The sequence below is a fragment of the Balearica regulorum genome, chromosome 35 (assembly GCF_011004875.1).
Source record: "Balearica regulorum gibbericeps isolate bBalReg1 chromosome 35, bBalReg1.pri, whole genome shotgun sequence".
Lineage (NCBI taxonomy): Eukaryota > Metazoa > Chordata > Aves > Gruiformes > Gruidae > Balearica > Balearica regulorum.
The window spans coordinates 156,957-178,433 of NC_046218.1; the positions used below are offsets into that span (position 1 = coordinate 156,957).

At 70.5% G+C, this 21,477-nt stretch overlaps 5 protein-coding genes across 8 annotated transcripts in view; 1 reads left to right on the forward strand and 4 right to left on the reverse strand.

Moving 5' to 3' along the window:
* The window catches only part of WDR13 (WD repeat domain 13), a 57,013-nt gene extending 55,685 nt beyond the window's left edge, over positions 1–1,328 (forward strand). For both annotated transcript variants that reach the window (XM_075738730.1, XM_075738729.1), the window contains exons 7-10: positions 231–411; positions 522–663; positions 772–902; positions 1,023–1,328. In XM_075738730.1, the coding sequence (XP_075594845.1) occupies positions 231–411; positions 522–663; positions 772–902; positions 1,023–1,207 (639 nt within the window). In that variant the 3' untranslated portion in view covers positions 1,208–1,328. The remainder of the gene's footprint in view (positions 1–230; positions 412–521; positions 664–771; positions 903–1,022) is intronic.
* SUV39H1 (SUV39H1 histone lysine methyltransferase) lies at positions 1,329–3,869 on the reverse strand. The gene is made up of 6 exons (XM_075738736.1): positions 3,745–3,869; positions 3,255–3,400; positions 2,281–2,937; positions 2,029–2,175; positions 1,616–1,745; positions 1,329–1,479 (listed from the first exon to the last, which is right to left on the reverse strand). The coding sequence occupies exons 1-6, from the start codon at positions 3,776–3,778 to the stop codon at positions 1,340–1,342; spliced, it is 1,254 nt and encodes a 417-aa protein (XP_075594851.1). The 5' UTR covers positions 3,779–3,869; the 3' UTR covers positions 1,329–1,339.
* Positions 3,870–4,153: 284 nt separating this feature from the next.
* WAS (WASP actin nucleation promoting factor) lies at positions 4,154–8,588 on the reverse strand. The gene is given in 13 exon segments (XM_075738775.1): positions 4,154–4,315; positions 4,404–4,518; positions 4,625–4,802; positions 4,804–4,972; positions 5,338–5,491; positions 5,612–5,654; positions 5,764–5,953; positions 6,028–6,078; positions 6,185–6,223; positions 6,308–6,404; positions 6,845–6,931; positions 7,394–7,537; positions 7,798–8,588. Coding segments are annotated over 13 exon segments (1,431 nt in total). The 5' UTR covers positions 7,909–8,588; the 3' UTR covers positions 4,154–4,262.
* Positions 8,589–9,913: 1,325 nt separating this feature from the next.
* Positions 9,914–13,745, reverse strand: TBC1D25 (TBC1 domain family member 25). Its single transcript, XM_075738671.1, has 6 exons — positions 13,607–13,745; positions 13,285–13,394; positions 13,040–13,191; positions 12,681–12,802; positions 12,286–12,489; positions 9,914–12,190 (listed from the first exon to the last, which is right to left on the reverse strand). Exons 1-6 carry the CDS (start codon positions 13,688–13,690, stop codon positions 9,914–9,916), a joined length of 2,949 nt encoding a protein of 982 aa, XP_075594786.1. The 5' UTR covers positions 13,691–13,745.
* Positions 13,746–14,086: 341 nt separating this feature from the next.
* On the reverse strand, positions 14,087–21,145 carry GRIPAP1 (GRIP1 associated protein 1). 3 transcript variants are annotated; one of them, XM_075738714.1, is made up of 22 exons: positions 21,047–21,144; positions 20,903–20,969; positions 20,739–20,800; positions 20,633–20,659; positions 20,226–20,330; positions 19,732–19,882; positions 19,377–19,468; positions 19,054–19,101; positions 18,677–18,708; positions 18,534–18,581; positions 18,339–18,438; positions 17,889–17,981; positions 17,417–17,509; positions 17,238–17,315; positions 16,663–16,749; positions 16,307–16,363; positions 16,091–16,190; positions 15,641–15,741; positions 14,850–14,999; positions 14,658–14,751; positions 14,447–14,574; positions 14,087–14,355 (listed from the first exon to the last, which is right to left on the reverse strand). In XM_075738714.1, exons 1-22 carry the CDS (start codon positions 21,086–21,088, stop codon positions 14,284–14,286), a joined length of 1,827 nt encoding a protein of 608 aa, XP_075594829.1. In that variant the 5' UTR covers positions 21,089–21,144; the 3' UTR covers positions 14,087–14,283. The 3 variants fall into 3 exon arrangements, with proteins under 3 accessions (XP_075594829.1, XP_075594828.1, XP_075594830.1); XM_075738713.1 differs by having other exon boundaries at positions 20,226–20,333; positions 21,047–21,143; XM_075738715.1 differs by lacking the exon at positions 20,226–20,330 and having other exon boundaries at positions 21,047–21,145.
* Positions 21,146–21,477: the final 332 nt, after the last annotated feature.

The window sequence follows — 21,477 nt, forward strand, 5'->3', positions numbered from 1 at the left end:
AGGATCCCCCCCCCCCCCCAGCCCTCAGGACCCCCCCCGCAGCCCCCCCCAGACCCCTCTATGGCCCCCTGCAGCCCCCCCCCCCCCCCCCATCCCCTCTGTGCCCCAGCACCCCGTCCTACACGTGTCCTCTGGGCTCCGTTCCCCATGAGCACCTGGAGGGGCAGGTTGGGGGTGGGGGGGGCACATCCCCTCCCCTAGGGGCCGTCCCACCCCCCGCTGCCCCGCAGGTGGGCAGTGCTCGGCACATGGTGCGCGTGGTGAACATCTCAACGGGGAAGGCGGCGCGGGGCGGCGCGGGGCGACTGCCCGGGAGGGTGCTGGCGCTCTGCTTCGACGCCCCCGGCCGCGTCCTCTGGGCCGGCGACGACCGCGGCTCCGTCTCCTCCTTCCTCTGCGACCCCGGCACGGGTACGGGGGCAGGATTGGGGGCGGGGGGGGGGCCGCCAGCGGGCGGGGCGGGTGCGGTGCAGCTGCGCAGGGTGCTGACACACACCCCCCCCCCCCCCCCGTCCCCCCAGGGCGGCTGACGAAGGCGTCGCGCGTGGTGGTGCAGGCGGGCGGCTCCATCACCTCGCTGTCGGCACGAGCCTGGGCCAGCCGTGAGGCCCCCGACCCGTCCCTGCTGGTCAACGCCTGCCCTGACCGCCTGCTGCTCTTCCGGTGCGGTGGGGGGGGGGTCCGCAGGGAGATGGGGGGGTGGCAGCCGGGGGGGGGGGGTGGGGGCGGCCACAGTGCTCTCACCCCACCCACCCCCCTCTGTCCCCCCAGGGTGGTGGAGGAGGAAGGCTCGGGGGCACCGGGGCTGCGGCTGCGACGCAGCTTCCCCACACGGCACCGGGAGCAGCCCCTGCGGAGCTGCTTCTGCCCCCTCATGTCCTTCCGGCAGGGCGCCTGTGTCGGTACGTGGGGCTGCGGGGCGCTGGGCAGCGGCGTTTGCCCAAAGGAGGAGGGGGGGGCGGTGGGGCGCGTGGTGTGTGTCCCCCCAGCCCTCCCCAGTGCCCCTCTCCCTGTCCCCGCAGTGACGGGCAGCGAGGACGCCTGCGTGCACTTCTTTGACGTGGGGCGAGCGGCGCGGGCCACCGTCAACACGCTGCAGGGCCACGGCGGGGCCGTGCTGGCCGTCGCCTTCAACTGCGATGAAAGCCTGCTGGCCTCCAGCGACGCCGCTGGCACCGTCATCGTCTGGCGCCGCCAGCACGCCTGACATCCCCCCCCGCCCACTCCCCCAGCATTCCCTGCCCCCCCCCCACCCGTGTGTGTGTCCATCCCCCCCTGCGGCACCGCACGGAACCCCCGCTGCGTTCAACAAGCGTGTTTGCACCCGGCGCCGCGTGGCTCAGAAGAGGTATTTGCGGCAGGTGGCGGCCCCGCACTTGCACTCGATACGGCCCCGGGCCCGGGGGGAGCCCCCCAGGCCCCCCCCCACCAGCCCGAAGTTGGAGTCCATGCGGGTGCTCTCGGCGTCCACCGGGTCCACTGGGAGGGAGGGGAAAACGGGGAGGGGGGGTGGTGGTGAGAGGATGCCGGCGCCCCGCTGTCCCCGCTGCGCTGCACCGGGATGTGGGGGGGGGGGACACGACACACACCCCGTGCCGTGGGGAGGGAGCGGTACCGTGCATGTTGTAGTCGAAGGTGAGCTCCTCGCCGGCGCGGATGGGGCGGGTGGCGAAGAGGGCGATGCGCGGCAGCCGTTCGTCCAGATTCTCGATGAAGACGTTGTAGACCTGCAGGTTGGGGTCGCACTGCGGGGGGGGGGGGGGGGGGGGGGGGGGGGGGGCGGCGTGGCCTCAGCAAGCCCCGCCCCCTCGCACCAGCCAAAAAAGCCGGTGCTGTTCCTGCAGTGGGTGGTGCTGCAGGAAAGCCCCTCCCCCTGCCTGAAGCCACGCCCCCGGGCAGGTGAAGCCCCGCCCACATCCCCATTGAGCACCCTGTTCCCCAGTGAGAGCCCCGGCAGGCCCCGCCCACTCATCACCACGGTGGGTGGGGCCCCAGCAGGCCCCGCCCCTCCGGGCCCCGCCCACTCACACTGTGGTTGACGAAGTGGGAGATGTTGCCGTAGTGGGCAGCGTCCACGGTGTACACGTCCTCCACGTAGTCCAGGTCAAAGAGGTAAGTGGCTCCCTGGCGGTCGTACACTTGCCCCCGGCGCTCTGCCTCCTCCGATGTGATGATCTGAGGGCAGGGCCGCGTCGTCACGTCACGTCATGTCCCCCCCCCACGCCGCCCCGCGCCATCACGACCCTGCGTCATCACGCCCGCCCCGCCCCGAGTTCTCACCTCGCCCACGTACTCCATGACAAAGCTGTTCTTGCGGATCCGCTCGAGGGTGCGGACTCCCCAGCCGCGGCCGTTGCCGGTACGGAAGATGCAGAGGTCATAGCGGATGCCTTTCTGCACCACACGGTTGGGGCAGTCGGCGCCGCAGCGGCACCGCGAGTTGCACTCGTAGATGGGCAGCCCCGCCCGGATGCGCACCTGCCCCGCCTCGTTGTAGGCGAACTTGTTGCGGGAGGCCCCGGGGCAGCAGCCGCCCGCCGCCTCCGCCAGGCAGTCGTGGCACTCGCAGCCCACCGCCACCGGCGTCAGGCTGATGCCGGCCCCCACCTTGTACTCGTTGATGTAGACGAAGTCCCGGGGGGGCCCGTGTAAGTCCACCTCATTCTCCACGACGATGCGGCCCCGGTGGCTGCGGGTGCTGTTGAGGAGCCGCTCCCAGCACCGCAGGGCCCGGCGCTGCTCCGCCTTCTGCACCAGGTAGGAGGCGGCGCGGGCGGGCAGCCCCCGCGGGCCGGGGCGCACCGGTCCCCCCGGGGCACGGGCCAGGTCCTGGTGCAGCTGCTTCAGCAGCCCGCGGCACCGCAGGTTCTTGCGGGGCTCCCAGGTGTTGGCAGCCTCGGGGTACCCCCGCCACTTCACCAGGTAGTACTCCTCGTCCTGCGGGGGTGGGGGGGGGGGACAGGACAGGCAGCGGGGCGCTGGGGTGGGCTCCCTGGGTCACGGGGGGCACCCAGGGGGTCTCCTGGGGTTGGGGAGGGGGGGACCCCGGTGGCCGGGGGGGGGGGGCCGGGGACGTGAAAGGGGATGCTCGGGGTGACGGGCGACCTTGTGGAGGCTCACAAGGCCGGGGGGGGGGGGGGGGAAGCCGGCGACGTTAAAGGGTCACCCCGGGCGACACGCAGGGCCCGTGAGGGGCCACACAGGCGCACACACGCCCCCCCCCCCCCCCCCGAGGGCCGCCCCCCCGCACTCACCCGCACACGTTTGTAGTCGCAGAGGTACTCCACCTCGAAGTCCCCCAGGTTGCGGCGGGTGACGCCCAGCGCCCGGCACCGCACCCGCTCCAGCCGGCACAGGTCCTGCAGCCGCGACCACGACGACTTGCAGCAAACGGAGCAACCTGGGCCGGGCGGGCGGGCGGGCGGGGGGGGGGCGATGTGTGAGGATACCGGCGGCGGGGGGGGGGGGACCGGACCCTCCCGGGGAACCGGACCCTGCCCAGCACCGATCCCGCTCCCCGGCACCGGACACACAGCCCCCCCCTCCCCCCAGGGCCCAAGGTCCCGGACCGGACCCCCCACACACCCCCACACACCCCCCCCCCCCCCCCGGTGTTGCCGCCGCTCAACGGTCGCCGCGCGCCCCCTCAGAAAAGAGCGGGAAGCGGCGCGCGCTGCCCGCGGCCGTTAAACCGCCCCCGCCGCAGCGGCTCCTGCCGCCCCGCGCGCCCCCGCTCGCGCGCACCTTTTAAATTTTCCGCCATTTTCTGCTGCTGCATTTTTTTTTTTTTTTCCCCCCCCTCTCTCTTCCTTTTCCTCTTTTTTTTTTTTTTTTTTTTTTAACTTCTTCTTCTTCACTTCCGCCCGGCGGGCAGCGCGCGGCGCGGGGCGGAGCCTCCTCTCCCTCCCTCCCCACCCACTCACCCCTCCCATTGGTCAACGGCACCACCTCATTTGCATGTTCCCGGCAGCCCCCGCGCGCGCGGGGCGTTTGACCCAAAAACCGCTTTTTTCCACTCATTTCTCCACCGGCCCCGGCTCGGGCTGCGGGAGCTGCCCCCGCCCAACCAACCTTCCCCGGATTCCTCCCTTAAGCGTTCGTTAGCCATTAAAGCGGTAATTAATTAACCAGCGCGGCCGTTCACGTCTCTCGTGGACTTTATTTGCGTGGGGCGGGGATGGGGGGGGGGGGGAGCTGGGCAGGGGGGACCCCCCCACACCTTGGGGGGGGGGGGTGTGTGACATGGGGATGGGGATGGGGGCTCAGTCGTCCCACTCGTCGTCCTCGTCCTCCTCTTCGCCGTCCTCGGCCTCGTCTGTGGGAAAAGGGGGGGGGGTGTCAGTGGGGAGGGCACGGGTGGGGGGTTCCCCCCCCAATCCCCCCCACCCCGTGGGGTCGCTCACCCGAGGAGTGGATGACTCTGCTGCGCTTCTGCATGACGTCCATCAGGGCCCCCACCAGCCCCCCCGCGCTGGGGCCGCCGCCGCCGCTGCCGCCGCCCTCGGGGAGCTCGGGGGTCTGGGGGTGGGGGGGGGGGTGTCAGTCAGGGCTGCCCCACGGCAGGGACACCCCACCCCCAGCTCCCGGGACCCCCCCCCCCCGACCCCCCCCGGCCCCCGCTGACCTTGTTGAGGGTCACGCCTTGGCGGATCTGGTCCAGCAGAGCCCCCCGGCCCGTGGGGGGTGCGGGGGGGCCGGTGCCGGTGCCGGGGGGGGGGCGGGGGCGGTGGGGGCGGTGGGGGAGGAGGCGGAGCCGCCACGGCTCCCGGGGGGGCGTGGCCGCGGGCCGGGGGCGGGGCGATGGGGCGGGAGGGCGGGGCCGCGGGGGGCCCGCTGCGGGGAGGGGGTGGGGGCCCCCCCGGGGGAGGGGGCAGCGGCCCCGAGCGGCTGCGGGGGGGTCCGGCGGCGGCGAGGGGGGGCGGCGGTGGGGGGGGGGTGCCCCCTCGGCCCGGCGGAGGAGGAGGGGGGGGACCTGTGGGGGGGTGAGAGAAGTGTTAATTAGTGCCTTAATGAGCGCCCCGCCCCCCAGGGACCCGGGGGGGGGGTGACGGGGATGTATGGACCCTATAATGGGGGGGGGGGGCTGTATGGATCCTGTAACAGGAGGGGGAGCGGATGGGGCCTATAGTGGAGCGGGCTGCCTGCAGGAGCACAGAGCCCTTTAAATTCCGGGGGGGGGGGGGGAACGACACACGGACATATGGATGCTATAACATCCGGGCAGGGCTGTGTGGAAAAGGTCCGTATGGCCCCACGTGCCTCCTTGGGGTGTGTGGGGGGGTGTTGGTGGCACCTATAGGTGCCCACGGAGGCGGGGCGGCGGGGGGGGGGGCTCACCCTGCCGGCGCATCTCCTCCCGCACAGCCTGCAGCCCGCCCTGGCCCTGGATGAAGTCATGGATGAGGCGGGAGGTCTCGGCGTCGGCCAGCTGCGCCTCGCTGATGCCGGCTTGGGCGAAGAGATCCCGCAGGGCAGGGTCCAACGCCGCCACCTGCGCGCCCCACGGCGTCACCCCACGGCGTCACCCCACGGCGTCACCCCACGCTGAAGGGGTGAGCGGGGGGGGGGACGGACACACACGACACCGGGGGGAGACGTAGGGGCCACCTACATCGAAGCCGTTGTTGGGGTCCCAGCCAATGTGACTGACGTGCCTGGGGGGGGGAGGATGGTGAGGGGCCGCCTGGGCGTCTGCCCCACGGACGGACCCATCCATGCCCCCCAACACACGGTGGGGCCCGTTCCACCCCCCCCCAGACCCACTTGAAGCCGGAGGGGGCCCCGATGTCAGCCTTGGAGATCTTCTTGCGGCCCTTCTTCTGCTCCCCAGCTGTGGGGCTCGCCGTGGGTCCTGCCGCGGGTCCCGCCGCGGGTCCCGTGGGGCTGGGCAGCCCCCGGTAGCGGGACGCCGTGATGTCAGGGTTGGCGATGGGCACCGCCGGGAGCGAGGGGGCTGCGAGGAGCAAGGTCTGGCTCAGAACCTCTCCGTGGGGCTTGCGGGACCCCCGCTATGGGGCGGGCACTCACCGCTGCCATCGGCGGAGGCGACAGGGGCGCGGGGCAAACTCCCGCGGCGCTCTGCGGGGAGACACGGGGCGTCGGTGCCGCACCCCACGGCATCCCCTCGTGTGTGTTGCCCCCCCCCACCGAAACCCCCCGACGGGATGGGGTGGGGGAAACTCACCATCACCGGGGGGCGGAGGGGGCGGGAGCTGGCGCTTCTCTAGGGGAGAAAGGGGGTGAGCGGGGGGGGTGGGGGGGGCCGCTTCGGTACGTGGGGTGGGGTGGGGGGTGTCTGGGCTCTCACCCGCCCGTTGCTGCCGCCGGCGCAGCCGCTCCTGGACGAGCCCCTCGAAGGCGGCCGCCTCCCCCTCGTCCGCGAAGTTCAGCCCCGCCCGGCCCTCCTGCGCAGCCAATCAGCGGCCGGCCTCGCAGGACCCGCCCACAGGCAGCAAGCCCCGCCCATGGGCCCTCAGCCCCAACCCCCCTGGCCCCTCCCACACTATCGACCCCACCCACCATTGGCCCCACCCACCCACAGCCCCACCCCCGGCCCCGCCCACACGCCCCCGGCCCCGCCCACACGCCCCCGGCCCCGCCCACACGCCCCCTGGCCCCGCCCACACGCCCCCGGCCCCGCCCACACGCCCCCCGGCCCCGCCCACACGCCCCCGGCCCCGCCCACACGCCCCCGGCCCCGCCCACACGCCCCCTGGCCCCCGCCCACACGCCCCCGGCCCCGCCCACACGCCCCCGGCCCCGCCCACACGCCCCCGGCCCCGCCCACCCCAAGCTCCACCCCCAGGCCCTTAGCCCCTCCCCCAGCACGGCCCCGCCCACTCACGTGGGAGGCGAAGGTGTGGAAGAAGGGCGTGGCCGAGGCGTACCCCAGCTCCCCGTGCAGCTCCTGCTCCCACCACAGGCTGCCGGCCTGCGCCACCGCACCCGCCATGCGGGCACCCACGGGGACACCCGACCCGCAGGGGTCAGCAGGGACACCCCTCCCCGGGACCCCCCCCCCCCCCCCAACCCCAGGAGCCCCTGGGACCCCCCCCCCCAGGACCCTCAGGACATCCCAAACCCTGGGACCCCCCGACCCCAGGGCTCCCCTTAGGACCCCAGGACCCCCCAGAACCCCCCAACCCTGGGACCCCCCAGGACCCCCAACCCCGGGACCCCCCAGAACCCCCCAACCCTGGGACCCCCAGGACCCCCTAGACCCCGGGACCCCCCAGAACCCCCCAACCCTGGGACCCCCAGGGCTCCCCTTGGCACCCCCCAACCCCCAGACCCCCTGGGACCCCCCAGAACCCCCCAACCCCAGGATCCCCCAGAACCCCCCAACCCCCCGGGACCCCCTGGGACCCCCCGGGACCCCGCTTTCCCCACTCACGGCCAGGGAGTAGAGGCGGATGAAGTAGGAGCGGCGGTGGCTGTCCCGCACCAGGCAGGCGACGCCGCAGCCCCGCTTGGCCCAGGCCCCTCCGGAGCCCCCCGGCTCCGCCACCACCAGTTGCACCACCGCCGTCGCCACCGTCTGCGGGGACACCGTGGGCACGGTCCCTCCCAAGCCCCCCCCCGCAGCCCCCCCAAACCACCCCACGCCCCCCCCCCTTGAGCTCCCCACGGTGCCCTCCCAGGAGCCCCGGTGCCCCACATCCCCCTCCCGGGACCCCCGAGGGTTCCCCAAATCCCCCTCGGGGACCCCCAACTCCCTCCGACCCCCCCACAAGTCCCCCTCAGGACCCCATGGGCCCCCCTCCCCGGACCCCTCCAGCCCCCCCCCGGGCCCCTCACCACACATTTCCGGCCCAGGAGCTCGAAGAGCTGCAGGTTTTCCTGCTGCTGCAGCAGCCTCGAGGGAACGTTGTCGGCCCCCGGGGCCCCCCCCCGACTCCCCCGGCTCATCCCTCGGACTCCTGGGTGTCCCCCCGAACGCCTGGGTGCCCCCCCCCCGAACGCCTGGGAGTGCGTGTGTGTCCCCCCTCCCCGCCCCGAACGCCTGGGTCCCTCGCAGAGGCCTCTTCCGCCCGGAAGCACCCGGGGCCCCAAAGTGGTGGGGACGTCATCTCCGGGGCTGGGAGGGGGAACTGGGGGAACTGGGAGGGACTGGGAGGGATGGAGGGGCCCTTGGAGGGGGAACTGGGGGAACTGGGAGGGACTGGGAAGGATGGAGGGGGAACTGGGAAGGACTGGGAGCAGCCTCTCTGCAAACACAGGCAGCGACGGGGCTGAAATGGGATAGCAGGAAGTACTGGGGGGAACTGGGAGGAACTGGGACCAGGGGGACTGGGAGCAGCCTCAGCCAAAGCAGGCAGCGATGGGACTAAAACTGGGGATACTGGGAGGGACTGGGGGGACAATGGGAAGATCCCAGTACTGGCCCCTCCCATCTCCACACCCAAACTGGGGACCCAGGCGTACCGGTACCGCCGCTTCCCACGCTGCGACGGAGACCGCGACCCCTTCCCAGTCCACACTGGGAGCCTTTGTCCCTTCCCAGTACAAACCAGACCCCACATCCCTCCCCAGTCCCTTTCCAGTCCATACTGGGAGCCCCCAGGCATATCACGGGCGTCAGTTTTATTCGCGTCTTCGGCGCCTCTCGGACCGCCCGGGTCCCTCCCGCGGGTGGGGGGCAATAAATAAGGGGGGGGGGGGGTGAGAAGGCACCCAGGGCGGGGGGGCAGGAACTGGGTTGCAGTGGTCCATACTGGGAGAACCCACAGGCGCATTAAGATCCCAGTCGGGACGCCCTACCGGTCCATACTGGTCCATACTGGGAGAACGCAAGGCCACGCGGGTGAAGGGATCCCAGGCAAAATGCTGTACTGGTCCATACTGGTCTGTACTGGGAGGACGCAAGGCCACGCGGGTGAAGAGATCCCAGGCAAGATACTGTACTGGTCCATACTGGGAGGACGCAAGGCCACACGGGTGAAGAGCTCCCAGTTGCGCTGCCGTGCTGGTCCATACTGGTCCGTACTGGGATGGCCGAGGGCCATGTCAACGCAGTGATCCCAGTTGGGATGCCATACTGGTCCATCCTGCTCTGACCCAAGGCGACGCACACGTGGGGTTCCCAGTTGGGCCCCCGGACCCTTCCTGGTCTGTACTGGTCTGGCCCAAGGCAACGTAGATCCAGGAGTTTCCAGCTGGGACGTTGTACTGGTTCATAGTGGTCTATACTGGGATGCCCCGAGGTGACGCAGAACCCCAGAGGGGAGGCATTGGGCTGTACTGGTCCATACTGGGGTGTCTCCAGACCTCTCATGGGGATCTATGGTTCTACAGGACCTGCAGGTCCCCGTGAGATGTCCATGGGGTCTCCACGTTGTCCTACGGGTCTCCAAGTCTACCTGGGGGTCCCCAAAGAGGACCTGGGGGTCCCCAAAGAGGACCTGCAGGTCCCCCCATAGTGTCTACGGGGACCCCACGTTGTCCTACGGGTCTCCAAGTCTACCTGGGGGTCCCCAAAGAGGACCTGCAGGTCCCCCCATAGTGTCTACGGGGACCCCACGTTGTTCTGTGGGTCCCCAAATCTATCTGGGGGTCCCCAAAGAGGACCTGCAGGTCCTCCTATAGTGTCTATGGGGACCCCACGTTGTCCTACATGTCCCCAAGTCTACCTGGGGGTCCCCAAAGAGGACCTGCAGGTCCCCCCGTAGTGTCTACGCGGACCCCACGTTGTTCTGTGGGTCCCCAAGTCTACTTGGGGGTCCCCAAAGAGAATCTACAGGTCCCCCCGTAGTGTCTACGGGGACCCCACATTATTCTGTGGGTCCCCAAGTCTATTTGAAGGTCCCCAAAGAGGATCTACAGGTCCCCGTGGGACGTCCATGGGATCCCCACGTTGGCTCCCCAAGTCTATCTGGGGGTCCCCAAACAAGACCTACAGGTCCCCACATACTGTCTATAAGGACCCCACGTTGTTCTGGGGGTCCCCGAGACTACCTGGGGGTCCCCAAAGAGGCTCTGCAGGTCCCCGTGGGATGTCTATGGGGTCCCCACGCTGACCCAGGGCTTCCCGCGGTGGCCTCAGGGTCCCCAAAGACGACCTACAGGTCCCCACGCGGCATCCACGGGGTCCCCCACGTCCCTGCAAGGTCCTGGCAGGGCCCCAGGGCCACCCCCAAGCCCCCTCCGGTACCCCTAACCCGTGGCGGGCCCCCCCGGGGGCGCCCCCCCCCCAACCCTCCAGGTAGCGGGCGAAGAGCCCCTTGGCGCGGCGCAGGACGCGGGGCAGGTGGTGACGTCGTACCAGGCGGTCGAAGTGCATGGCCACCTCGTTGTAGTCCCCGGCCCGCGCCATGACGGCATCCCGCTGCTCCAGCAGCATGGCCAGGCAGAGGAAGAGGAGGAAGGGGTTCCCCTGCCCCAGCTCCTCCGGCGGCGGCAGGGGCGCCCCGTCATCCTCCAGACCCACCTCCTCCTCCGAGGATGAGGAGGAGGACGAGGAGGAGGAGGAGGAAGAGGAGCAGGAGTCCTCCCAGGCCCAACCGCCACCCCAGGGATCCTCGGGGCCATCACGTACCTCTCTGGGGTCTTCACCAACCTCTCTGGGGGAGTTGGGGGAGTCTCCAACCTCTTTGGGGGCGTCTCCAATCTCTTTGGGGACCCCGGGGTCTTCGCCGATCACGACGGGGCCCTCGCCAATCTCTTTGGGCACGTCAGGGTCTCCCCCGATCCTCTTGGAAACGCCGCGGTCGTCGCCCGCCTTTGCCAGGACGTTCAGGTCTTCGCGCGCCTTCTTGGACGTACCGCGACCTTCACCAACCGTCTTGGAGACGTCGGGGTCTCCGCAAACCACCGTGTAGATGGTTGGTTGTCGGCCCACGTCCTTCAGAGCCCTGGTGCCTTTGCTGACCTTCTCGGAAACGCCGCGCTCTCGCTCAACCTCTTTAGAGACGTCGAGGTCTTCTCCAACGTTCTTGGGGCCGTCAGGGTCTTGGCCACCGTCACTGGAGACTTCGGGGTCCTCTCGGATACCCCTGGGGACCTCAGCACCACCTCGGACCTCCCCAGAGGCCTTAAGGTCGCCCTGGCAGTACCCAGAGACCTTGGCACCGCCGCGGACGATCTTTGGATCTTCTCGGTCGTTCCAGCAGCCGTCGGTACTAGGTTGGACGTCCCCAAAGACCTCAGGCTTCTTGTGGTCGCCCCCAGAGCTCTTAGAACCACCCTGGATGCTCTCGAGATCCTCTTGGCGATCCCCAAAGCTCTTGGGACCCTCACGGATGTTCCTGGAGCTCTCGGGACCCTCCTGGACGTCGCCGGAGCTCTTTATTTTCTCTCGGTCATCACCGGAACTGAAGGGAACCTCCGGGACATCCACGGAAGCTTTGGGACCATCTCGAACGCCGCCGGAGCTCCTGGGCCCCTCCTGGCCATCCCCGCAGGCCTCGTGGCCGCCTCGACTGCCAGCAGCCTCCGCGGGCGCCACGCTCTCCCCCCGCTGCCGTCGCCGCCGCCAGCGCGGGGGCCGGGGCCGCAACCCGCGCCGCTCGCGCAGCCCTCGTCGGGCCCGACGGGGTCCCAGGGGGGCACCAAGGAGCGGGACACCATCCGGCGGGGGTGGCGGGGTGGGAGGCAGCGAGCTCCAGGTGATCTCCAGCACCCGCAGAGCGTCCTCGAAGGCGAACTCCCGCTTGAGCTCCAGCAGCAGCCAGCGGTAGCAGAAAAGCAGGTCGTGGGCGCCGCGGGCGGCCAGGAAAGCCCAGAAAGAGGGGTCGGTACGGCGCAGGAGGCGCCGGAGGTGGGCGAAGGCTCGAGCAAGCCCCCGGCCACCGGGACGGAAGCGTGGTCCGAGGCGGCGCATGAGGGCGCAGAAGCAGAGGAAGGCCTGGGCCTCGTCGTCCAGCACGGCCAGCAGCGGGGCGGCCACGTCAGACATGCCTTGGCAGTAAGAAAGGCGCGGGTGGCCCAGGGCGAAAGTGGTGAGCAGCGCCTGCAAGGCAGCCAAGTGGGGATGCCCTTCCTCGGGACCCCCGAAATAAGGGTGTCCCCGGTCGGTGCGCACAACGTCCTTGCGCACGGCCGCCGCCACGAGCGCCAGCTCCGCCGGGGCCGCCCGGGCGGCCAGCAGAGCTTTCAGCGCCGAGTACTCGCCCGCTTTGCGTCGCAGGTGAGCCAGCCGCTCCTGCCCCGACAGCCCTGCCGGGAAGACGTTCAGCAGGTACCGCCAGACCACCTGGGACGGGGCGAGATGGAAAACGGGGTGGGGGTCAGGGACCCCGGGTAGACCGAGGGCAGGGCCAGGCAAAGGGGAAAAATCGGGGGACCCACCTTGCGCAGACCGGGCTCGACGCCGCCGTGGTAGACGTGGAGGCGCAGGTCATGGGGCCGCAGCAGCCGCCCGCCGGGGCCCAAGTAGGTGCGGAGATCGGCATCGCTCAGGGGGGCGCAGGGGGGTGGGGGCGTGGGGGGTGAGGGAGGGGACCCCTCAGGCCATGCCAGGGCTGCCTGCGCCCGGGCCAGCGTCCGGCCCACCTGCGAGGAAACGGGTCACTGGCGGTGGGGGGCGGGGGAAAACTGGGAGCACTGGGAGATGACTTGGGGTTGCTGGGAGGGGACGAGGGGTCACTGAGAAGGAATTGGGACGGCCAAGGAAGCTCCGCAAAGTCTCTGCAGGGTGGGGGAAACCCAGAAACCCCCCCACCGGACACCCAGATCCCACTCACCTGTGCCAGCAGGGCCTGGGTGAAGGGCAACGCCGCGGCCAGGAGCGAGCGGCGCTCGGGGAGGGGCTCCACCGCTGCCACCTCCCGGGGGCTGATGATGTCCCAGTCCTCCAGCACCGGGCCTGCGGCAACCGGACACTTGGGTTCCTCCACTGGGCACCCAGGCGCCCCGGTCCCATTCCTGACACCCGTCCTAGAGGTGCCAGACAGCCGGGTCCCCCCCCAGCCACCCCCGGGGGATCCCGTGTTTTCCCCTCTCTACAACCAGCCCCCCCCCCACCCCCATCTCACTCCTACCCCACCGTACCAGACCCCCAAGTGCCAGCACCCTCCCCCCCAGCTCGCAGACCCCCGCTCACTTTCAGCGGGCGGCCGGACATCGAGGCGCAGGCGCAGAGCGGGCCGGGCACAGGCGAAGGCGGCCGCCAGATCCCCGTCGCTCAGCAGCGGCACGAAGGTTTCCTGGCCCTGGGAATCACGGGCGGCGAAGCTGACGGAGAAGTTTTTCTTCCTGAAGAGACGGAAAGGGAAGGGGGGAAATCAGCGACGGAGGCCCCTTCCCCAGGCAGGGGGTGGAGGGGAGCGGGGGGGGGTCTGGGCTCACCCCTGGAGGTCGAAGGCGCGGGCCAGGATGTGTTGCAGCACGTCCAACGAGGTGATCTGCGGGTCGACGGCGAAGGAGCGGAACTCGGAGGGCAGCAGCCCTTCGTTTTTCTGCGGGGAAAAGGGCCGGGGGGGGGGGGGGGTGGGGGTGGAAGGAACAAACACGGAGCCGCTGAGGGAGCCCGAAGCCCCGCGGGCCGCCCCCGGCCCTTCACCGCGGCCCAAAATGGCGGCCGCGCCCCGTCACCAAGGAAACAGCACGCGCCCCTTCCTTGGCCCCGCCCCTCCGGCGAAACCCCGCCCCCCTTAGCCCCGCCTCTCACCGTGACGCGCACGCGCACCACCTCGCACTCCTCCTCCAGAGAGGCCCCGCCCCCAGGGCAGGCCCCGCCCCCTGCAGCCGCCATGGCGGGGGGGGGGGGGGTGGTCGTGTCGCCACCGCCCTCCTACCGGGAAAGCGGAGGAGGGGGGGGGCGGGGGGGGAAGGCGTTACGTCACCGTGCTGACGTCAGGATGCGCCCTTCCCCCCCCCCCCCCCCCCCGCAGCCTCGACGGAAAGCCCGGGACGCGGCGGGGATCCGGAGCGGCGCCGCGACCGTCGCCCTGTCCTGCGGTCGCGGCGACGGCAACAACATCCGGGTCGGGCGGCCGGAAGTGACGTCACCAGGGGGCGTGGAAGGTTGGCCGCCGCAACGGCAGGCGGGCGGGCACGCGGCGCCGCGGTGAGGTCATGACGCCCCGCCCCGCCCCCGGAGCCAATGACGCACGCGGCAGCAGTTCACATCGGCTTTATTGGGGGGGGGGAGGCGGAAACCGAGAGGGGCGCATGCTGGCCCCGCCCCCCTCCTAAAAGGGGCAACGCCTTTGGGAATGGGACCGTCCCGTCCTTAAAGGGGCAACGCCCCCGCCGGCCGGCCCGGCCCCACGGGGGAGGCGCAGCCTACAGCAGCGGGGGGGGGGGGGGGGGGGGAGCGGAGGGGCGAGGCGAAGCCCCCGCCCCTCAGGGAGAGCCGGGGGGGGGCGGTCGCTCCTTGCTGAGCCGGGCCAGCTCCTGCGACAGCGCCTCCAGGTCCTGGGGGGCAGGGACAGGGGTGAGATGCCCCGCCCCCACTGCCCCAGGCCCCGCCCCCACCGCCCCAGGCCCCGCCCCCGGCCCCACCCACCTGCTCCAGGTGCAGGTTCTTGGTGAGCTGCTCCTCCAGCATGTTCTGCAGCTTCTTGTTCATCTCCCGCAACCCCTCCTCACCCGGCCCCGTGCCCCGCCGAGGGGGGCCGGGGGGACCCACCGCCTCTGTTGGGGAGCTGGGGTGAGGGGGGGTGGGGGAGCAGGGAGGAGGAGGAGGAGAAGGGAAAAGGGGGGGGGGGGGGGCTCACCCAGGCGGCTGTCGCGCACAAAGCTCTGGATGATGGCACTCTTGCGGCACAGGTCCTCCGCCATCGAGGCGCTGCTCACCTCCAGGTGACGCACCTGGCGCGAGCCGGGGTGGAGGAAAAGGGGGAACCGGTGTCTCCTCCGGTGTCCGCCCCGGGGTGCCCGCCCCAGCCCCTCCAGGTGCCCCCCAGTACCTTCTCCTCCAGCAACCAGCGCTCCTGCTGGCTCTGGGCCAGGCGCTGGAACAGCTCGGCCACCTCCGCGGGGGACAGGCCACCCCCGCCGGGGATCCCCCCGCCACCAGCGCCGCTGCCGCTGCCCCCCCCGGGGCTACCTGAGCCCGACTGCAGGAGGAGATGGGGAAGGGTCAGTGTTAGGGGGCACCCCCCCCCCGTGAGGCCACGCCCCCCGGCGAGGCCACGCCCCCCGGCGAGGCCACGCCCCCCGGCGAGGCCACGCCCCCCGGCGAGGCCACGCCCCCCGGCGAGGCCACGCCCCCTCCCAAAAAGCCCCACCACAGCCACAAAGCCCTGCCCCAAGCCACGCCCCCACCCCCCCAAGCCACGCCCCCACACCCCCAAGCCACGCCCCGAGGCCCACGCCCCCCGGCGAGGCCACGCCCCCCGGCGAGGCCACGCCCCCCGGCGAGGCCACGCCCCCCGGCGAGGCCACGCCCCCCGGCGAGGCCACGCCCCCTCCCAAAAAGCCCCACCACAGCCACAAAGCCCTGCCCCAAGCCACGCCCCCACACCCCCAAGCCACGCCCCCACACCCCCAAGCCACGCCCCCACACCCCCAAGCCACGCCCCCACACCCCCAAGCCACGCCCCCACACCCCCAAGCCACGCCCCCACACCCCCAAGCCACGCCCCCACACCCCCAAGCCACGCCCCCCACCATGGCTCAGCCTGCCCACCCCAGGTGCAGCCCTTCCTCAGCCAGGCCCCGCCCCCCCGGCCCAGGCCCCGCCCCAGGCCCCGCCCACCTTGGTGCTGCCGGGGGCGGAGCCATCGCGGCCCAGGGAGGAGAGGCTGCTGCTGTCCCCCCGCCCGGGGGACCCCCCCTCCAGCCCCAGCTCCTCCAGCCCTGCGGGGTGGGGGGGGGACAAAAAAAAGGGACCCAGGCATCTGGCACGGGCCCCGAACCCCTGGGGGCACCCCCCTGCCCGCAGCACCCTGTCCCTGGGGCACCCATGGGTCTGGGAACCCCCACTTTACCCACCCACCCCCCCTGAAATACCCGGGCGTTTAGGAGACCCCCCCCAGCACCCGCTTTCCTCTCACGGGGACACCCTAAAACCCCAGTAACCCCCACCCCACGCACCCAGGACCATCCCCACCCACCTGAGGGTGTGCAGAAGCCCCACCCACGGGTGCCTGGACCCCCCCAACGGTGCCTGGACACCCCCCCCCCCACCCATGGGTGCCTGGCTGACCGGTGCGGGTGCGGGTGGGTGCCAACAGCTCCTGCAGCCGCTCCTGCAGGCGATCGGCCCGGCGCCGCTCCAGCTGCAGCTGCCGCTTCAAGTCCTTCAGCTGTGGGGGTGACGGTGAGGGGAACACACGAAAAACAACGGAAGGGGAAGATCAGGACCCCACGCAGGACCGCGGGCCCCCCCGGGAGCCCCCCACCCCACCCATGGGTCCCTCACCGCGGCGCTGCCTTTCTTCTCCAGGATGCGCTGCCCGTCCCGGACGTCTTTCAGCTCCTGAAGGGGACGGAGAGGGGTCAGGGGTGGGTTTGGGAGATGCCAGAGAGGATTTGTGGGTGCTAAGAGGAGTCTGGGTGGGGTCCTGGGGGGCTCAGAGGGAACCCAAGGAACCAGGGAGAACTTGGTGAGGGGTCCCAGAGGAGTTTGGGGATCCTGGGGGGGAATTTGGGGGTACTCACATCTCCGGTGGGAGAATCTGAGGGTCCCTCCATAGGGGAACTGGGGGTCCCGGGGCGGGTTCTGGGGGCTCAGAGAGGGGTTCCAGGGGTCCCGCAGGGGGGTGGATTTGGGGGTACCTGGCGCAGCGCCCGGCCCTCAGCCTCCTGCAGCTCCCGCTGCCGCTCGGCGTCCCCCAGCGCTGCCTGCAGCTCCCCCACACGGCCCTGGGGACGTTTTGGGGGGGGGGGGAGGGGGTGTCACACCCAGTCCCAGCACCTATAGGGCTCTATAGATCCTATAGCACCCCAGTGCCCCTACAGGCTCCGTCAGTCTCGCGGGGTCCCTACGGCATCCCGGGGCCAACGCGATTCTTCGCGGAGCTCCCGGACATTCTGCAGCGCCTCGAGAGGCCTATAGATTCTAAAGTGACCTAAACAAGATCCTATAGAACCCCGGAAACCTTCCCGCAGCACCCCAAAACATCCCACGTGCTCTATAAGACCGTCGTGCATCCTATAACGCCCCGAGGATCCCTACAACGCACGCAGAAATCCTATAGCACCGCCGACCCCGCGGTCGCTGCGCAGATACCGGCGTTGCTATAGGAATGGCTATAGGGATATATGTGTTCCCACGGCGTGCCTATAGCCCCCCCCGTCCCGGTGCTGGGGGGTCCCCGTACGGAGGGATTCCCCTATAGCCGCCCGCTCACCTCCAGCTCGGCCCGGTGCTGCTCCGCGTTGGCGCGCGTGGCTGCTGCGTGTTCCTGCGCCTGTCGCTCCAGCTGCTCCTGCGGGGACGGGCTGGGTGGGCACGGGGAGACCCCCCCCACCCCGGGGATAGCAGGGGGGACGGGGAGACCCCCACCCTGGGGACAGGGAGGGAACTGACCTGCGCCTGCCGCCGGCCCCGTTCGCTCTCCCCGCGGGCGTCTTCGGCTTCCGCCAGGCGCTGCCGCAGCCCGTCCCGCTCCCCCGCGCACGCCTGCGGGTGTACCGCCTCGCACGCGCCTCGCACGCGCCCCCCCCCCGGGATAGCGGGGGTGTGTCTGGGGAACCTCAGGGACCCCAAAATCTCCCAGGGCCCCGAACTCCCTCCAGGAACGGGGACACGGGCACTTCAGGGACCCCAAGTCCCCAGGGACGGGCTCAGGGCACCTCCGGGACCCCACATCCCCCCAGGGGATCCCCAAATCCCCCCCGAGATGGGGTCAGGAACCCCAAACCTCCCCTGGCAGAGAGCGACAGGCACACCGGGAACCTCAAAGACCCCCCCCGCCTTAGGGACCCGAAACTCCGCAGGGACCCTAAACCGCCCCCCCCAAAGGGAACCCCAACACACACCCCCCCCCCGGGACCCCCACCTGGAGCTGGGCGCCGAGGGCGTCGCGCTGGACCTGGATCTCCTGCAGCTCCTGGGTCAGGGTCCCGCTCCGCTCCCGCAGCCCCACCTCCACCTGCCGCCCCACACAGCGCTCTATAGGGCCCCTATAGGGTCCGGCGGCGCTGCCCGGGGCCGCACGGGGACGTATAGAGCTGCTCCGGGCTGCCCAGACAAGGCCGTATAGACCCTATAGGTCTCCACGTGACCGGTAAGGGGCCAGACGCCCCCCCGCCGTGTCGTAGGCTGCCTTGCCAGCACCCAAGGGTGCTCCCCTAGAGATCTGACCCCAAGGACTCCCCCCTCCAGTCGCTCCAGGGAAACCCCTGGAATCCCCACAGCACCATGGGGTGCTCCTAAGACCCCACCAACACCCCAAAACGCTCCCCCAGGAACCGTCCCCCCCTCCCCCGACACCCAGGGGTGCCCCCACCTGGGCAGCCGCCTCCAGCTCCTGTTGCAGCCGCCGGTTCTGGGCCTGGAGCTCCCGAAATTCCTCGTCCCACCGGGCCCGGAGCTCCTCCGCCTCCATCCTGGGGGGGGGCACGGGGGGACCCAGGCATCTGGGGTGGGGGGACACCCCCCAGAGCCCCCCCGCCCCGCTCTGTGCCCCCCAAGAGTCACTCACCGACTGTCCCTGAGCAGCGTCTCCTTCTCTGCCTGCAGCTGGAGGAAGCTGAGATGGAAAAAAATAACAAAAAATAAGCAAAAACCTGCAAACAAACCCAAATTGTCGCTCCAAAGAGAACCCGGCCGTCCGGGCGCTCTCACCTCTCCTGCTTCTTCCTGAGTTTCTCTGTCAGCTGGAGAGAGAACGACAAAAATCACTGCTGCGGGGCAGGGCCAACCCTGCCACCCCCCCCCAGATCCCACCGAGAGCCCCCCAGAATCCCCACAGTGTCCCCAAGCTCCTCCAAGACCCCACAGATCCTCCTGGGACACCCCCAAATCCCTCCGGGACTCCTCTGAGGCCCCCAGGACACCCCCACCTCTCCCTCCCAAGCTCTCTGACACCCCAGAAATCCCCAGAGACTCCACCAAGGTCCCCCAAGAGCCCCCCCCCCCCAAAATCCCTCTGGGATTCCAACCCTCCCAAACCCCCCGTGGGAGCCCCCTGTGAACCCCAAATCCTCCTCCCGCCCCCTTACCTTGGCCACTTCTGCCTGCAGCTGGGCCACCTCTGCCTGCAAGGAAGCCTGGGAGACCCCAGAGACCCCCCCGGGCCCCTATACGTTACCTATACGTTTATCAGTCTCCCGTACCCCCACGTTCGTCCCTCCCCCCGATTATTTCCTCGTTTCAACGCCATTTTCACTTTACATTTCCCAAAATCTCCCCTTACCGAAGTTCGCACACCCTATACGCGTGTCACCGTTCCCCCCACCGTTCCTCACGTTCTCTCACAACCCTCCTGCCCCGCTGCAGACCCCCCAGCCCCCCCAAACACCCCCTTCTCCCTCCCGCAACGCACCTGGGCAGCGGGTCCTGGGGGTTCCCTGGGGGGAGCGTCGCCTCTGGCCCCCTCCTCTGCTGGCCGCAACTCCTCGGGGGGCTCCGTGGGGGCTGGGAGGGTGGGGGTCAGACCCATGGCCACCCACAGGGCCCCAGAAATCTGCCCCCCCCCCCCAGCCCCGTAAAGGACCCCCAGAACCCCCCCACATCCACCCGACGGGCGCCCTGCGCCCCACGGAGACCCCACGTCCTGCCCCACAGACAGTGAGACGGCCCGCACAAACACCCAACCCCCCCCGAGCCCCCTCCCCGGCCCTCCCAGACCCCGACACCCCCAAACCCCCCAAACCTCCCCCCCCCAGGCACCCCCTCACCATCTGTAGGGGCCGGGGGGGCCCCGCTGTCGCCAATGGCCCCATCCTGTGGGGGCTCTGCAGAGGCTGGGGGGTCGCAGAGGGGTCCTGGGGGTCCCCCCTCCCGCAGCCGCCGGTTTTCCTCCTCCAGTCCCTCGATCTGCGCACACAGCTGGGACACCACCCCCCCCCCAGGTCAGGCACCTGTAGGACCCCCCAGGTCCCCCCCATGGGACCAGGGAACCCCCAGGAGACCCAAAAAGACCCCCCATGAGAGATTGGGGACCCCAAAATGACACCAAGAGACCACCCCCCAGACCCTGAAAGTGACACTGAGGACCCCCAAGGACCCTCTAGGTCCCCCCCCCCAGTGAGGTGGAACCCCCCCAAAATGACATTAGGGACTCCCCAAAAACCTTAAAGTACCACCAGGAGGTTCCGGGGGGCATTAGGGACCCCTGGGATGACCTGGGGGGAAAAGAGGGGGGTGTCTCTGGGGGTCCCAGGCCCCCCACCTTGGCCAGCTCGCGCAGCAGGGTGCTGTTCTGGAGACGGAAATCATCCTCCTGGCTCTGGAGCTTCCCCTGCAGCATCCGCGTCTCCCCCAGCAGCGCCTCCACCTCCTGGGGGGCGGGGGGGGGGCAGCACCGGTACCCTGTAGCTGGGACCCCCAGAACTCTCCCCCCAGCACCCACAGTGACCCAGCAGCCCCTCAAGATCTCCTGGGACCCCCCCCAACATCCCTAGAGACCCCCCAGCCCCGCTGCAAGCACCACAGGGACCTCCCAACATACCCCCAGCACCTCTAGAGAGCCCCCAGGACCCCCCAGTATCCTGAGAGCCCCTCTAGAACCCCCCCAGCATCTCCAGGAACCCCCCCAGCCACCCTCCAGCACTGTCAGAGACCCCCCCCAGCACCCACCTGCGCCTTCTTACTCTTACTGAGGGCCTGCAACAGAAACGGGGGGTCACAGTGGGGCTGGGGGGGGGGGGGCAGGTCAGAGACCACGGTGAGGGGATTCTCTCACCTTATTGGCTTTAGCCAGATCCTTATCGAGCGCCTGCACCCGCTGCCGCAGCCCCGACAGCTCTGGGGGCGACACGGGCCCGTCAGGGGGGAGGAGGAGGAGGAGGAGGAGGCGGCGGCGGCTGGGCCATCCCCCCCCCATCCCACCCCATCCCACCCCCGTACCGGCTCCATTCTTTCTCAGTTCATCCGAAAGACGATAATTTTCCGTCCGCAGCTCCAACAGCTGCGCCTGGAAGCGGGGAGGGAGAACGGGGTGAACGGGAGAGCAGCAAGGCCGAGAGCCCCTGGCCCCGGGCCCGGCCCCACCTGCATCCGCTGGAACTCCTCGGCCGACAGGGCCTGCGCCATCTTGGCGCCGCGGGAGGACCCCGCGGGGCTGGGCCGGAAGTGGACGCTCTAGGGAAGGCGGCGAGAGGAGTAGAGAAGCGGAAGTGACGTAACGCAGCGGCCATAGAGATAAGGACCTCCTAGGCGGGTAGAAGGGCCCCGAGGGAATCATAGAGACTGCGCGGGCGCGGCGGGCCGGACAGGCCTCCCGGTACTATAACGGCACCGTAAGGCCCGTGCAGCGCCCCCCAAGTGCTCTGCGGGCTGACCCCCGCCGCTGTAGAGCCCATGGAACCCCCCTGCGTGCTACAGGCCCGACAGAGTTCCCCCCCCCCCTCCCAAGTACTGCCAGTCCTACAGAAGCGCTACCACACACACACACCCCCCCGCTCTATAGGTCCCGGCACCGG

What these genes read in the sequence shown, in the direction of transcription:
- GRIPAP1 (XM_075738713.1), bottom strand. Translation starts at nt 21,088, where the DNA reads ATGGCGCAGGCCCTGTCGGCCGAGGAGTTCCAGCGGATGCAG. An exon ending in ACTGAGAAAGAATGGAGCCG is followed by an intron (nt 20,801 to 20,902) that starts GTACGGGGGTGG and finishes TGTCGCCCCCAG; the next exon opens with AGCTGTCGGGGCTGCGGCAG. An exon ending in CCCTCGGCGCCCAGCTCCAG is followed by an intron (nt 17,510 to 17,888) that starts GTGGGGGTCCCG and finishes GTACACCCGCAG; the next exon opens with GCGTGCGCGGGGGAGCGGGA.
- SUV39H1 (XM_075738736.1), bottom strand. Translation starts at nt 3,778, where the DNA reads ATGCAGCAGCAGAAAATGGCGGAAAATTTAAAAG. An exon ending in TCATGGAGTACGTGGGCGAG is followed by an intron (nt 2,176 to 2,280) that starts GTGAGAACTCGG and finishes CCCTGCCCTCAG; the next exon opens with ATCATCACATCGGAGGAGGC. An exon ending in CTTCGACTACAACATGCACG is followed by an intron (nt 1,480 to 1,615) that starts GTACCGCTCCCT and finishes CCTCCCTCCCAG; the next exon opens with TGGACCCGGTGGACGCCGAG.
- TBC1D25 (XM_075738671.1), bottom strand. Translation starts at nt 13,690, where the DNA reads ATGGCGGCTGCAGGGGGCGGGGCCTGCCCTGGGGGCGGGGCCTCTCTG. An exon ending in CGCGCCTTCGACCTCCAGGG is followed by an intron (nt 13,192 to 13,284) that starts GTGAGCCCAGAC and finishes CCGTCTCTTCAG; the next exon opens with GAAGAAAAACTTCTCCGTCA. An exon ending in TCGAGCCCGGTCTGCGCAAG is followed by an intron (nt 12,191 to 12,285) that starts GTGGGTCCCCCG and finishes GCCCCGTCCCAG; the next exon opens with GTGGTCTGGCGGTACCTGCT.